Source organism: Trachurus trachurus, assembly GCF_905171665.1.
Source record: "Trachurus trachurus genome assembly, chromosome: 19".
NCBI lineage: Eukaryota > Metazoa > Chordata > Actinopteri > Carangiformes > Carangidae > Trachurus > Trachurus trachurus.
Window position 1 is genome coordinate 14513020 of NC_139913.1, and position 16338 is coordinate 14529357.

At 42.5% G+C, this 16338-nt stretch overlaps 1 protein-coding gene across 3 annotated transcripts; it reads right to left on the reverse strand.

Annotated features, from left to right (window-relative positions):
* tdrkh (tudor and KH domain containing) lies at positions 1-16083 on the reverse strand. 3 transcript variants are annotated; one of them, XM_083994476.1, is made up of 14 exons: positions 16033-16083; positions 12101-12264; positions 11921-12015; positions 10405-10603; positions 10182-10321; positions 9041-9389; positions 8781-8947; positions 8501-8676; positions 6478-6542; positions 6198-6349; positions 5975-6085; positions 2814-2868; positions 662-743; positions 1-558 (listed from the first exon to the last, which is right to left on the reverse strand). In XM_083994476.1, exons 2-13 carry the CDS (start codon positions 12228-12230, stop codon positions 688-690), a joined length of 1695 nt encoding a protein of 564 aa, XP_083850602.1. In that variant the 5' UTR covers positions 12231-12264; positions 16033-16083; the 3' UTR covers positions 1-558; positions 662-687. The 3 variants fall into 3 exon arrangements, with proteins under 3 accessions (XP_083850602.1, XP_083850601.1, XP_083850600.1); XM_083994475.1 differs by having other exon boundaries at positions 16006-16057; XM_083994474.1 differs by lacking the exon at positions 16033-16083 and adding an exon at positions 14212-14334.
* Between the last annotated feature and the right edge of the window lie 255 nt (positions 16084-16338).

The following is a 16338-nucleotide window of genomic DNA, read 5'->3' on the forward strand; positions in this document are numbered from 1 at the left end:
ATATAGCTCTGAAGACAAACTAACACTTTCTTCTGTCTTTAGCTAACAATACAGTAGATGCCACATTTTGATATTGAACACAATCTGAGGACCACAATAATAATAATAATAATACTGCACAGAGTCAGTTCCAAATATGATAACTCGAAGCCTAATACATAGGTCATAATCTTAATATGCATACCAAGTAGAGAAAAAAAAGACATTACTGGCCGCAAACCAGCTGCCCTCTGCTTCCACTGGCTCATATCACAGTGCTTTCCAAAAATAATACTGTCAGACTTGTTTTTGTCACTCTCTTCATTTCCCGAACACAAAATATAGCAATGACACATTTAAGCAAAGCTGAATTAGATGCAGAACAGCATAAAGGCAAAACAAAGAATTCATTGTGTGCTGAAGTAACAATGATAAAGTGAATATGGCTGGAAGAACTGTTGCACAGTTATCAGGTAGGTAAGGCTTTAGAATGAGGAGTTAATGTGGCCGAGCTGGGTCAGACAAGGAAATGTCCCCTTCATCTCACTGGAGCTGATGCTGAGGAATGGATGGTCAGTGCTGAAAGAGAAAAAGGGAGGCGAGGTCATCATTTTTATAAATACAGTGGCTCATACACCCAGAATGTTAAACCTAAGTCAGTCACAAAGAAAGGACACAACACCTTGACAATCATGTACGTCTTTGGTCTCAGAGAAGCTCGTCCTCTATGACATCGTCGACACTTCCTGAGATTGAGGCGACTTCTGAGGGACATGAAGAAAAGTGGTTCAGATGCTGGTCTTGCAGCAGTAAAAGACAGAACACTTTTTTCCAAATACACCACAGTGCAAAGGGAGAGAGAGAGAAACATAATATAATAAATTCCAAATCAATAAGAAGAACCCACAAGTACCAAAAGCTGGGAGTGAATGCTTGCTCGCACTGGTGATCTTATTATATTTTAAAGACAGTTCAGCTAGAATATAAATTTCTTTTTTACCCCATGCAGGCAGGACTTAACATCATGCTCAAAACAGACATTTAATTTGGCCCCACATCTCACATCCATAACAACATCCAGCAGACATGGAGTCAACATGACAAGACCTGGAGATGGTAAAAACCTTCTGTGGGTGTGTTACTAATGGCGCGTTTCCACTAGCACGCAGTACCTGCAACCAGTTACACTTTTGGTATCACCTCAGCCCTGGTTCCAAGCGAGCCGAAGCGCTACTAAAACGTGACGTCAGCCGACTGCCTTCCACTGATTGGCCGATGAGTGTCGTCACTGGAAGCGTCATAACCACGCGACGACCGACTAGAATGTAAATAAAAACAAGACTCAAGACAAGACACCACTTTTTACTGCTTCAGTTTGTACTGCTGTTTGACTTCGAACACGAGATGGCTTCTCAGAAGAAATCCACTCCTTGGTCGGTCGAGGAGGTCCAGACGTTCCTGACTCTGGTTGCCGAAGAAAGGATTCAGAGGGAGCTCGACGGCACGACACGGAACGGTTTCGCACAGCCGTGTTATGACGACCCCGCCCACGTCGAGGAGGCACCAAGTGATACTCAGTTGTACTGGAAACACAACCAAACCGAGCCGAGCCGTATCGAGCCAAGCCGTGCTAGTGGAAATGCGCCATTAGTGACCCTGTAAAATTAGCCAAAGTCATTGAATTCTACTTATATAAAAATGTTAATTAGAAAAGATTTATGTTAAAGGGACAACGAGGTGTTTTGGAAAAGCGAAGCGTTTTCACATTACATTTATGAGCCTCCGTGCGCACCGTGAAATTCTTTGACCGGCGCAAGACGGACTCATGTTTTCATTCATCAAGAATTATAGTCAGAGGTCCGAAGACAATCACATACCGTCGTAGTTCCCACCATAAATGGCGATTCGGCTGCGTTATTCTCATGACTCGCCACGAAACCGAAAGTAAAGAAACGCTGGTTGGCTCGACCAGCATTTCCGCCACCACTAATAATAACAAAATAACGATAGAGACAAAACAATATATTTATCGAAAATGGAGCCATTAACAAGTGTGGGTAGCGTAGATTCATCCACATTAACGTGAGACTTTTTTATAACCAAATAGAAACTCCTCATTGTCCCTTTAAAAGAAGAATTGGTTTAAACAAACATGAACAGCAAAGTTACATCTGTTGTGTTTTTACTAGCAATGCAAAGACGTCTGCAAGTGAATGCACATTGTGGTTTAATGCAATTAGATGTGAAGAGAAAAGTTCCAACAGTGCTTTGTATATCGATATTAAGTGCAACCACGAGCTCCAACACCCCCGGCCTCAGGTCCAGCTTGTGACAGGGGCTTTCCCGCCCCTCTCTCTCTCTTTTCCTGCAGTGCTGCATGCATTTTTTAGAGCCAGTGTCACCACGAAGAATGAGGAAACATCTGGATGACAATATTCCCAATGCACACGTGTCACAGAGATGTGTTGTTCTTCTAAGTCAAAGCATTAATGGGAAACTCTTTCCTGTTTCTGCCTCATCTGGGAAGGCCGTGGTTTATCTTTCCGTTGAATTTCTTGATTTAGTGTTGGCTGAATGTGACATCCTTGTCAGGTGGACGCTCCATTTTCCTCTTCAGCTTTTATCTGAAACTCTCAACATCCCGGCAACCCTGGATGCTTTCAAACTGCCTTTTATATCATATCAATCACATCACCATTTCTCCAATCCTCTAGTATCTGCATTACTGCTCTGAGCATGCGTGGTGGTAGTAACCTGTTACTGGTTTCCAGTTGATCATGCTCCCTGTCAACAGTCTGATGAGTCAATCGTTCAGTCGCGACGTCCGTACTCACCTGACAGGCTGATACAGGACAGACTGAGCTCTGACGACGCTCCTATCACGTCATCCTGTAAGACCAAAAGAAACCAAGCTGTCCAAGGGTTTGTTCACGCAGCTGAAGGATACTTTCAAACTGTCCAGGCACTGACCAAATGGTGTCCTCTGCCTTCAGATTTAAAGGGATATTTCAACATTTTGGCAAATTCACCTATTGCCATAATCCCTTTAGTCTTAGAAGTAGGTTCATTACCTTTAATTGTCGGTGCAAGCTGTTTTGAGGTCGGCGGGGAAGAGACGTGAGCTGCTCAGCTAACACAATGGAGGCTCATGGTATTTCTATGTTTCCAACTCGTAGACAATTTGTGACCTGCACATTCGCCACGCTATGGAATAATACTGTAGTTCCGGTTACGTATTTACCTCAAAAACAACTCCGTCTCGTAACATTATTGTCTCATAGCGTGGTGAATGTGCAGGTCACAACTTGTCCACGAGAGCGTTTTGGAGTTGTTAGATTGTGTATTTGATTAGTTTTATAAGGGAAAGCCCAGAAATACCGTGCGCTGTGCAGAGCTTACGTCTCTGCTCCGCCGATCTAAAAACAGCATGCACCAACAATTAAAAGTAACCTACCCCTAAGAATATACAGTAGGGATTATGGCAATAGGCAAATTTGCCAAAATATTGAAATATCCCATTAACTGATATACTGGTATTATGTAGATTTTTCCAAACGCCTTCGACCCTTTCACCAACAAAGGCTGGGTGTTAGGTGACCAGCAGAGATCTTAAGGTGCTGGAAAGTTTTTTTGGTAAATCCTGATTCCTTGTGACTTGAAGACTCTGACTAGATGCTCACACTGGGATTCTAGTGATCCATCTCAGTTGAGTTTTGTCTGGCCTTGGAGATTCCTGTATCTGAAATGAGGACACCCCTTCTTTCAAACATGGACTCCACAAGGAGATTACTGGTGGGTTCTTAAAGACCTTCACTCCTTGGACTCACAAAGTGGGCGTCTCACATCCACAATAAACCCTTTCAGACATGCTCAGGATTAACTTATCTCATGTCAAGTGTCAAATGTATCTTTTGAAGAGACACAACCACTTCCTAGCATGGGGAGGGAGATAACAAAGGTCCAAACAGTGCTTTCTATATCAATATATCACGGAAGGGAACTTTCTTTCTGAGCTTTTCAGTTGTGATTCTCGAGGAAAAGAAATGTGAAAAAAAAAAAACGCCAATGGAACTGGAAACAGATTCGATTTTACTAGGGGAAGTCATTACTACTTTAACACATAGTGATGTGCTGTTTTCTCTCTCCCTCAGCCTCAACGGTCTCTATGACTCAAGGGCAGATTGTGTAGTTTTAATAAAGTTCCCATTGTCCGTCATCCATTGCCTTGAGTAACTAGTAGACTGACTCCCCTCATTTGGTCAACAGTCTGTTGTATTGTTGTACCACAGTGCTCCAAGGACTGATTGTTGTGACAAATATTATTGGTTTTTTCAGCATCCTCCAAAGTTAGTTCAGAGAAAGGCACGGCCATAAAAATGACCTGATCTGTTTGATCGGACATTGCCAATGTTCCGACAGCAAGAACTTTGCACTCTCTTCTATTAGAACAATCAAGTGTCCATCTGTAAGACTTCCACTTGAGGCTACAGTCTTGGACTGACGGGATATTGCAGCAGTGGAGACAGGTTTCAGCGCCGTCTGGATCTGCCCATTAGTAAACAGCTGGGTCAACCTTGAACATTTCTCCTCCTGCTCTCAGCTTAATTTCCTTCTGTCTGTTGTAGTTGGACCTGTACAACGAGGCGTCTGCCAGACAGACCACACACAGTCGGCCTCAGGCTGCCGCCTCATTTACACATCACATGTCAGAAGTAGCTGAAGAGACACTCTCACATGTGGGTGAAACCTTTTGCAGCGCTGACTTTCTAGCTCCTCACATCTCCAGCCACTGACTGAGGTTTCAGTTCTAATCCAGAGAGTGTCTCCTTTTGTCCCTCATCCTGCTCTTCCTCCGACAAAATGTTCACTCTTCAACTCTTTACGACTTTTTGTTTGTCTAGGTCAAATCACAGATCACCAAAACACCCTCACTGATGATACTGCCCCTTCGGTTTTGCCTTTTGTCCTTCAAGGTCCCGTGACTGCTCACAAGTTTTATATATTTCTACTATATTCCTACGGGAGCCCTTATTAATCTTAACACTAGTCATTCCATCCTGGGGTAAGGCTGTCAGCTGAGCCGCTCTGTTGTCAGAATGATCGCTTGACAAATCTCAGCATCTTCACTGAGGAGCTGCAAATTAAAGCAGCAACAACTGAGCCACTTCAGATCCAACAGAAAACAGCTCAGCTCCAAGACGATGCTGTAAAAGTAGGCTCAATGTTATTTCTGCTGCCTGTGATAAGAGCTGATGTTGGACTGTGTTTGAATTATTCATTTTAAATCCCAACAGTTCAGCCGCTCCCTGGGAATTCTGAATTCTGGGTGAATGGTTAGATTTTTTATTCACATTGACGTTACACATCTTATTCTGACCTCTTTTTCATACGTTCTTCAATAATAACTCATTCAGTTACGTGTAAACATCTGAATTGGGGCTACATGTATTAAATTACAATATACAGCCTCATTTATTACTGTGTATTTGTTTATTCCTTCAAATCAGAAACAAAGACCCCTGAATTGAGAATTCACCACTTTTATGACTTTTATGGCACTGATAAAGTTGTTAGACTTCAAGTAAAGATTTTGTCCACCTGCTGATCTTGAGGTCAAGGCAGATGTGTTAGTTTGATCAAATATTTATGGCTGAACTGGTCCATAACCAATGTTTCTTTCCTAGTCAGCACTAGAGGTGAGCAACCTAATGGATATACTGGATGAGTTGTGGCTTGTTTCTCAAGGGAGATGTAGTTATGATGTAATTGTTTTCAGGCATTAATTCGCCTTGCTGTTTCTCTTCTCTTGCTTGGTTAAATCACATTGTCAAGATGTTTATTATGAATCACACTATAGCCTAAAAATGTTGCAGTATTGTTTTTCTCCAACGTAGGTATAAAGTACTGGCCTCAGTTTAAACTCGTTGGTGTCGTTCTACAAAACACTTTAGTTAAAACCTTTAATCATTTATGTCCTGTGTGCTCAGTGACTCACCAGCATCCTCTGCAGACAGCCAAGATGGTCACCCTCAGTCTTTCCGTTCACCACTTCCTGGAAGCTGATGGCGTGGCCAAGTCGTGTGAGCTCCTCACCGATATCTACAGTCTGGGATAGATTTTTATTTTATTTTTTCCCATTTAGAAATACATGATGTGTGCAAAACAAAACAGGTGACAGGAACCAAACAGATATACAAATGATAAAAAATCTTTCTGACCTTGCCGTCGTTGTTGACATAGAGCTTGACAGTGGGCCAGGAGGAGACCTCTGAGTGGGAGTAGCTGCACAGTTTGGCCTGCAGCGGTCTCCAGAGTGCACAGTAAGTCAGCCGCTCAAAGTCGTCCAGGGCTGCCTCAGTCCACGCCTCGCCTGAAGAACAGGGACACGGTTCAGAAAATATCAAAATAATAAGGCATAAACAAAGACTAATAACATGAAATTAAGAATGAACTCTCTCTGTGCCTGTGTGATGAAAGGTATCAACTCAATAGATTTACCTTTCGGTCTCACTCCAGCTAAGTTGCACTCAATAGCTTGGAATGGTAAACTGAGGAAGTCGCTCCTGAAATGTTAATGCAGCAAAAGCAAAAGCTGTTAATGACTTAGCTCTGTTGCCATGAACAATAACATGCAATCTGCAGATGCACTGAAAACCTCACCCTGGGCTTGAAAAGATACATGTCACACAGGGATGACCATTTTTTTTGTCCCTTCCCCCTTTTTTCCCTTTTGTAAAGGTTTTTCAGTATCATAAAGATGCACCCCAGCATTCTTGTTCTGGAGAGTTTAGTTCTTATTTAGTATTTTATAGATTTTTTCTCTTATATTACGGTGGAAGGACCAATCATTCATCTCTGTATTGTTTATGGAGTCGCAAATATGTTGCTGTGTGATTAAATTTACAGATGAATGGATGAGAATGGTGAATTGTTATGTAAAAGAGCATGTGGAATGTGTATGAAGAGAGGAGAAATGAAGACTTAAATATCTGATTAGCATCTCCTGACCTGCGATGACAAGATATTTAAAACTCAGTATGGATGCGCTGCTCACAACTCATGACATGAGGCCTTAAACAAGACATGAGATTGTTGTTGATACATAAATTATACAACTGTGTGTCTCCTTTTCAGTTCCATGTGATGTAACAAAAGCAAAGGAGTTAAAAATGATTTTTTTATCACACATGAATATCAAGCACATCAGATATGGCATCATAGCTATAATATCATAGGTTGTTCACACACAAAATTGTTTAATTTGCCCCTCTTTGTATTGTTGCTGCCTCCTCACTGACTCGGTGCACTCACTGGATGTAGACTCATCTCCAAAGAGTTCTGATTTTCTCTTTGAGAAGCCCAAACATTTTTAAATCTCCATTACAGACAGCTCCCAGTGAGCGGTGGACTTATCGCTGAGCCGCCTGAACTGGAGGACCTGTTGCTGGATTCTGTACAAAGGTCCTGCAGTGCGTATTAGTCTGCACTCACAGTGCTGCTGTAAAAAGTTGTAACAATAGTGAGGTTGTTGAGTGTGGGAACTGTGATAAGAGGATGATGATGATACTGTAGTGGGGCGAGGCTTACAGAAAAGCGCCGAGATTAACATTTCAAATGACCAAACTGAGACTAATGTTCACTCACAGTTTAAAGCAATGTCCACACCATTAGGCCTTAAAGGAATAGTTCAACCTTTTTACAAATTGGTCCATTGCCATAATCCCTATAGTGTTAGGGTTAGGGTTGTTACCTTTAATTGTCAGTGTAAGCTATTTTTAGAACGGCGGAGCAGAGCCGCAAGCTGCTCAGAGCTACGCTACAGAGGCTAATGGAATTTCTTGGTTTCCCTCATCAAACTGATTAAATACACAATCCAACAACTCCAAAACGCTCTGGTACAGAGACTGCTTGCCGAAAAACTGCCCCCGACGGGAACGTGCATCAGCGGTTTCGCATGAATTTACCTCGAAAACAACTCTGTCTTGTTCTGTTATTATCTCATAGCGTGGTGAATGTGCAGGTCACAACTTGTCCACAAGAGCGTTTTGGAGTTGTTGGATTGTTTATTTGATGAGTTTGATGAGGGAAACCAAGAAATACCATTACCCTCCGTAGCGTAGCTCTGAGCAGCTTGCGGCTCTGCTCCGCCATTCTAAAAACAGCTTGCACCGACAATTAAAGGTAACGAACCTACTCCTAAAACTATGGGGATTATGGCAATGGACCAATTTGCCAAAATGTTAAACTATCCCTTTAAATTCTAAAAGCATTTGCTTCTCCTGGCTCCCTACTCATGGTGTCCACACTACATAGTTGTGTATATGTGTTTTCAGGTGTGCCAGTATGAACAGAGATCGCATAGACACAGTAGTGTGGACATAACCCTAAAAAGCAACCACAACACTCAACTTAATATCAAATAAGATATTAAGATATGGAGAGGAAACATGGCAATAAATGCGAGACATTTTAACTGGTCTAACTCAGACTCCTCAAGGTGGATGATGATTTTCTCTCTCACCTCATTCGGCGCAGACTGTCTCTGGGCAGTTCCCCGTTATCCCCAAAGTCAACATAGTAAAGGTCCACGAGTCCAGAGGGCAGGACTCCCAGCACCCTGGCCCTGTTCCATGTGCCGTGTTCTCGGTACTGAGCGGCCACGATGTCTCCCACCACGATGGTCTCCACCCTCTGCTCCTGGACAGTAGAGACAGTTTTTTAAAATTCTTTCTGCTGTTCTCTGTCAAAAATGATCCATGTATAAAAGATTCTAAAAAAAAGACAGTAAGCCGGGTACTGACTGCATTGTCGCCGCTGTTGTAAAAGCGGGTCATCTCCTCTGTCAGTTTGTCCAGCTGGAGGGAGCGAACCCCCAGGATCTGGATCCAAAAGTGGTTGGGGTTCTCCGACGCGGACACGTAAACCTCCAGATGTTCATCGGGCTGGAAGCTCAGGTCTGGACTGGGAACTAGACATCAGAGCAAAGGTGATGAAACTCAAGGACAGATTAAATTGAGGGTAAAGTCTTTAACACTTATAGTTTTAGAGACAGTGAACCAACTTTCAAATTTGGAAACTTCAGAGAGAGAGTCTGTGGAGAGACTCTCCTCCTCCTCCTCTTCCTCCTCCTCTCCCTCCTCCTCCTTGCTGTCAGTCTTGCTGAATTTCAGCTCCTCGAACTTGTCATAAATATTCTCTGGTTCTCTCGTGGTTCCACATGAGTGAATGTGCCCGTTCTTCACTGTCTGGGAGTGGGGGCCGTTGTTGTTCAAACCAACTGGTGCCTCCGTTTCTGTGCCGTCTGGCTTCTGACTGACAGCGGTGTGGCCGCGTCTCTGGCGCAGAGCGGACGACTGTGAGATCTTCGTCCTCACCATCATGTCCTCTCTGACTTTCTCGAGAATCAGCTCCTGCACAGAGATCACATGAGCAGTAGATACAGTGATTCTTAATAGAATAGAATAGAATAGAATAGAACTCTATTAATGCTTTGCAGGAAATTATTGTGTCACAGTAGCTCCAATAGAATAGAATAAAAATACAGATAGGATAATTAGGAGAATAAAATAACTTACGCCAGCAATAATATTAAGGATACAGTAACAAAATCTGTATATAATCATGAGGAGACATAAAACATATAATTAAGTTACTTCAACGGAACGTTGCGAGACAGAGTTGTTTTCGAGGCAAATGCAGAGTTCTTGCCGAAAAACTGCCCCCGACAGGAATGCGCATCAGCAGTTTTGTATGAATTTACCTCGAAAACAATTCTGTCTCATTTCTCACGTTCTGTTGTTATTTCATAGCGTGGTGAATGTGCAGGTCACAACTTTTCCACAAGAGCGTTTTGGAGTTGTTGGATTGTGTATTTGTATTTGATGAAGGAAACCAAGAAATCCCAGCTTCTGTAGTGTAGCTCTGAGCAGCTCACGGCTCTGATCTGCCGCTCTAAAAATAACTTGCACTGACAATTAAAGGTAACAAACCTACTGCTATGACTATAGGGATTATGGCAATGGGCCAATTTGCCCAAATGTTGAACTATCCCTTTAATGTACAAGTGCAGGTGTGCAACTCTTTAATAACAATTATTATGATGATGTGATGTATTAAAGAGTCTGATGACTGCTGGTAGGTAGGTAATAGCATGTTTGAAAATGAGGACACACACACACAAACACACAGTGGATCCAACTCACCTTGGCCTGTTTCACCTCCTCTCTGGTCCCTGTGATTGTAACGTTACCCTTCGCCCCAGGACCGTGAGTCTTCTCTTTGGAACAAGCTACTTTGGCTCCTGTGGTCCTGATGATCAGTTTCAGACTCCCTCCACCACGACCTGCAGCGTGCACACACACACAGCGGCTATCAGCAACAATTAGGTGAAGGTTAATATATTCATTGTAGGCATCTAGCAGCTACCTATTATACGTCCAAAGGCAGTCTGAGGAACCTCCAAGGTCTCTGTGACCGGTTCACAGTCTGTGACCAGGTTCTCCAGGATGCAACGGGCCAGCAGAATCTGTTCCTTGGAGCCCTGCAGCAGGAAGCACACTGCCTTACACCCGGCCTCCCCAGTGTCTGACAAAACCCGCACATGGGCTCCAGACTTCTGGGTCACCTGAAACAGAGAGAGACAGCTGAGTGATATGACTGGTGTCAAACATGGTTAAAACAGGACAAAACTCCCTCCCTGCCATCCAATTATATCAACCAATGAACAATTTAGTTTGTTGTTTGTAAACAGATCAAGTATTGATATGAAGGTAGTAATGATGATGTGAAAGTGTTCATTGTGTCAAGTAGATAAACAAGAAATCTTAGAAACAACATCAAATCTCCATGACCGACTCCATCATGTGGAAATTGTTTAGTCCTCCTGCTACAGAGACACATGTGAAAGGTGAGGGGGAGGAGGGGGTGGGGGGAAATTAATTAAAAAATGTGCAAAATATCAGCACAACTCCGAAAGATTAAAAACAACAGGTCCAGGTGCACAGTAAAATCTTAACACAAAAAAATGATAGGAACCGGCCCCAATGTCTGAAAATGTGTCCTGTCTTGGCATTTGAACATAGCCTATGTATTTATGTGGGTTTTGAATGTTTATTGTGATGTGTGACGGTGGGTTATGTGACCTATGGATGTGCATCCCCCCTACACACGGGTGAACCAGTTTAGTGCTAACGAGTCCTCACTGCTGCACTATATCAGGTGTTAATAATGTTGTCTACATGCTGAAGAAGGCTGACAGCTGAAACACGTCCGACCGTATTCTTTGCCCAATAAATTCAGGGTAAAAATGTATAAATCACATCACAGTAAAATGTTGTTCTTCTAAATTTCAGAATGAGAAATAATAATAATAATATTTTTCAAAATAATGAGTTGAATTTTAATTGAATTTCATAAACTGTTTAAGGAAATTGTTGGTTCATTTAAACTTTTTTCCAGGTGATCATTTTATATTTCAAAACTCAATGCTTCTGGTTTTCATAAACCTATAGAATAACTGACAATAGGAACAATTGTATGAATACAAATGTCGAGTCAGCTCTTTATATAAATGTGAATTTGTTTTTTATTTTTTTTAAATGTATTTGATTCATATACGTAAATATATTTAAGTAAGTATATTTTTGGGGGCATTTTTGCCTTTAATTGATAGTTACGTGGAGAATGACAGGAAATGCGGAGGCAGAGAGAGGGGGAATACATGAAGCAAAGGGCCGCCCAAGTCGGGATTCGATACGGGGCCGGCTGCAGCGAGGACTATAGCCTCTGCTCTGTAAATGGGGCGCCTGCTCAACCGACTGAGCTAAACGACGCCCCTATCAATGTGAATCTATACCTTCTTTCAGGAGCTGTTAGAATATTCACCTCCACTTTAACTTCCTTGATCTGTTGATACATCATTATGAGGGACTGAAGAACTCACCACCTCCAAAAACTTGGCCTGGTATCTGGACATGTTCCTGTAAACCTCTACAGGGAGCATCATCTTGGACACCTCCGTGTCGGGCCCCTGACCTGCTGAAGACATGCACAACGATCATTAGAAAATAAATATACACAATGTCTTATTATTTATTATCAATGAACATACGCAGATACTCACTGTTGTTAGTGCTGCTCATGTGGCGGTAGACCATGTAGCCCACCGTGGCCCCCACAGACAGCCCCGCAGCCAGGGCCACCATTTTGCCCGAGCTCATGGTGCTCTTGTGACTCTCCTTCACCGCGTCCATGACACGCCGTGCTGCACCCAGCGGGACGCTCCACCTAAACACACACATGACACAAGTCTCCTTCTGCTGGTGATGTTCAGCCCGTTACTGTTCTCTCAAAATGTACTTCTGTCTACTGTCGTGTTTATAAACTCCTGTCGGTGAAGAAGTCAGTCATCTTTTATTGTTTTTGGAAAATGTAGAAAAGAAAAGAAGAAGGAAAAAAAAAGATCACGGCGACTGGGATGTAACTAATGGTGTGTGCTGGTGTTTTGTTGGCTTGCTCGGCAGCTCATGCAGCACAGATAATCAAAGCGTTAGCCAGCCTCAATGGAAAACTGTAGACCTGGTGTTCTCAAACATGTTTATATGACAGACCACTGATTAATTAGGTTTCTCTGTGGAACCCAAAATGACTGGACTCTGTCTCACTGACATACAGTGGCATGAAAAAGTTTGTGCACCCCTGAGCGTAGTACATGTTTTTTAAATTCCTTAAATACAAAATAAATAAATAGAACCCCTTAGGCAAACAGATGTTTCTTACAAAGGTTGAAGCAAACTTACTATTGTATTAATTAACTGAAAAAATAAATAATCTGCCCAAAAAGGTATGTGCAAACATATTAGAGCACCCTGCTGAGTCAGTAGTAAGCTTCCAAAAACAGCACTTTGTGTCTCTTCAAGTGGTTTTGGTTCCAATTTTAATGGAATCCACTTTTGGCCCCATGTCCTTCAGAAATGTGTCTTGTGCCGCTGGCTGCCATGCAGCTGCACAGCATTATAACCAACTGAGTGTTTTTGTAATACTCATTTTGGCCACAAGAGGCTGAAATGCACCACTAACCCCCAGTCTATGAAGGACTAGAATCATTTACTGTATGTTCTCTTTTAGGCACAATTTAATTTCCCCATGACTCTAAACACAAGATAACAAGTCATTTGTGGTTGTTGAGTGTTACCACGGGGTTTAAGGGCTCGTGTTTCTTAGAAACATGAGCCGCCTTTACAAGTTGTGGGGAGTCAGTTAAAGCCGAACAAGTTAATGAGGTGGGGGGGGGGGGGGGCAGACTTTTTCATGTGCTAATCTAATCTTCTTACTTTTAATGTTGATCAAATTAAAATTATGTTTATATTTAGACAAAGATTCATTTACAAGTGCATTTACTACAGGGGTTATATTTACTTCTTTCCACTTCAAAAATAAAACTGAGTCATCCAGAGGAGCACAGACCTTTGCATATAACTGCATATGAGAAGTTGCTTGTAATTTAATTAGTACTACTGACTAACAACATAAGTAAACACTAGGTCAGATAAAAGTTCATTCTTGATCTTGGCAACAGATTCACTAAGTAGTCCATTTAGTAGCGAGGTCTTGAGATCTATGAGTGCTGAAGTTCATTCTGGAATGTGACTGAAAGCTCAAGAACAGGTGCTAAATGGACTTTTTTCTTCTGTATTTTTGTTCGGGACCCATGGAGGTCCACAGACTCCACTTTGAGAACCACCTCATCTTATTCTTACCATGTAGCCTATAACATCCCAGACTACATAATTTGCCAAACTCTAGCCCAAAAAGCGTGCACAAGCAGTCTCTCTCACACACATAATGTAGGATTCTAAATGCTTGAACATTTAGCATAAGCTATATCTCACATACACACACAGCACTGCTCTTCTTATGAATGCAACCAAGCCAAACCGAAGCTGGCCTGACCCCGGCAGCCGGACGTAATGCACTGAAAGCAGCCACTGCACACACGGAATACCATTTACTGCATTTGGACGACCTCCAGCCATTCTACCGACCACCGAATACTTGCATCCAATTCTTTCTGAGGCCGTTAACATCACACTGCTATGACTATGACTCGCATACAGGACAGAATGCACTGGAGGTAAGCCAACAGCGAAGAGTATTGGGACCACCACCACCATCACGCAGCTATGGGGGGGGCGGGGGGAGCACACAGCACCACCATGCAGATGCGTGTCTCACTGGGAGAGGAGCGCTCTGGGGCTGTAGTTGAGAAACACGTGGGACTTGGACACTCCAACGTCCATCTCAGAAGAATCGGGACAGTAAGAGACACAAATCTTCTCCGATCCCGGCTCAGTTTTTTGTTTTTTTGTTTTTTGCTGTACTTCCGAGTTCAAGACTACTGACAGACAGGCAGAGGGAGGAGGAGGGGGGGGGAAAGAAAGTTTCAGTATTTCTAATCACAACATGACAACAACTGGTCAGTTACACTGCACTTTGATGCACAGTACAACAGGAATTATCACAGACTCACTCAATACAGTTCTTTACTGTGGATGACAACACAGGCCTGAAACCGAGGGCGTTATTTGGTTACACTGGGGGGGAGCGTTACAATCTTATCCCATATAAAGTCAGCATGTGTCCCAGTGCGGATGAAGAGTGCAAAATCAGTCATCAGTCATCTCCCACCATTATTTTTAACGCATTTCATTTTGTTGTCAGTCAAGTTGTGGTGATCAAAACATTTATTCTGACAGGACGAATGCTTATATTAATCAATTTATCATATCACCACTTACCATGTTATTTCTTACCAGGCGGATAACCTAATGAGAATTGGTGATTTAGGCAGCTAGGCTATGACAAGGCTAACAGTTACCCTGCCTTCAGAGGCATTATGAACATAGCACACACACACCTTGTCAGTAATAATAAAGACCGAATTTGCTTGAGAGATAAAGGCAGATCAGTTTTCAGATCAGCTGAATGCTAGCACATTGATTCTGTGGGGTCCTCCTCTAGTTTTACCTATAGCAAACTCTGCAATCAGCTACACATTTATTAGAAATGTTACTTTTGTTGCTTGCAAATTAATATAAAAACAACAGGTTCTTCATACCAGCTTGTAGATATTTTATTCACTGCAATTTTATGATTATTTAGGTCTTGGCTGGAGTAGATTTTTGGAGGGGTTATGACCCCCCTAAACCCACCATAAATTACGCCCATGCCTGACACTACCTTTTACTTTGCAAAGCTGTGTCCCGTTCACTTTGTGCCTATTGAGAGGAACAAGCCTGGCTTTGAAAAAAATGTTATTTATAGAGGCGTCTCGCTCTAGAAGAAAAAACAAGACAGAACTTCAAACTTTTCTTTGAAGACTCACGTGTTTAGAAACGCTCAGCGTTGGACACATCCACCCAGGACAACGTCGTTTCAATGAAACAGTACGAATCATGTCATGTGAAGTGCTCATGCTATTTGTTATTATGCAATACGCTCTTTAGGGAATAACGGTTTTTCTCATAATAATAAAGCCGACTCCTGCTGACTCAAAACATGTTTCAATGTTTTCAGTCACCTTATATGCACAAGCATAAAAGCAAAGCAGCTTTGAATATTGACATAATTAAATAGAGTTTGTCGTGACGTCTCTTGACACCTGATAACACCACATGCGTGATAACCCAGTCTATGTGATAACCTTGGCTTTTTTTTTTTTTTACACTGTAGCACATATTATTGCGGACCATATACCTTTATCAGGACAAAGCGGTGAGACTGTTTATTGTCCAACGGAAGGGGTTGGACACAATATTTCTAGCGAGCTGTCAAGACGACCGCAATAACACTTTCTCCTCTGAGCAAGCCAAGCTAACGTTAGCTAGCTGCTGCTGTGGATGCATGCAGCCAAGTCAAACATTCAGAGGAGGGAACCAAACCTCATTAGCACGCGCGCATGGTCAAACAATACACCTCATATATGTTTCCTAGGTCTAATGTAATTCAAAATGAATGATAAATAAATACAAGTTATGGTGCATGACACTCACAGACAGATAGATGCTGGCTCTCCTGCGTTTCGAATCGACCCCGTCTGTAATTACAGTCACGCTCGCCGGCGGAAGCACTAACCACACCGGAAACAGTATTCACATTCAACTTTAATAAGATGAAGTTACAGCGTAAAACCGCACTGCAGCTACTTTCTGTTGAAGGGCACTGTTTCCACTGAACAGACAGGATCCAAAAAATACTGCTTGACGGACAAGGAACGCGAGTCCAACTTAATTAGTGACACTTACTTTGAAAGGCCAACCGGAAGTGACTTTCTTTTTTGGACACTTGTGTCTGCAGCTTAAC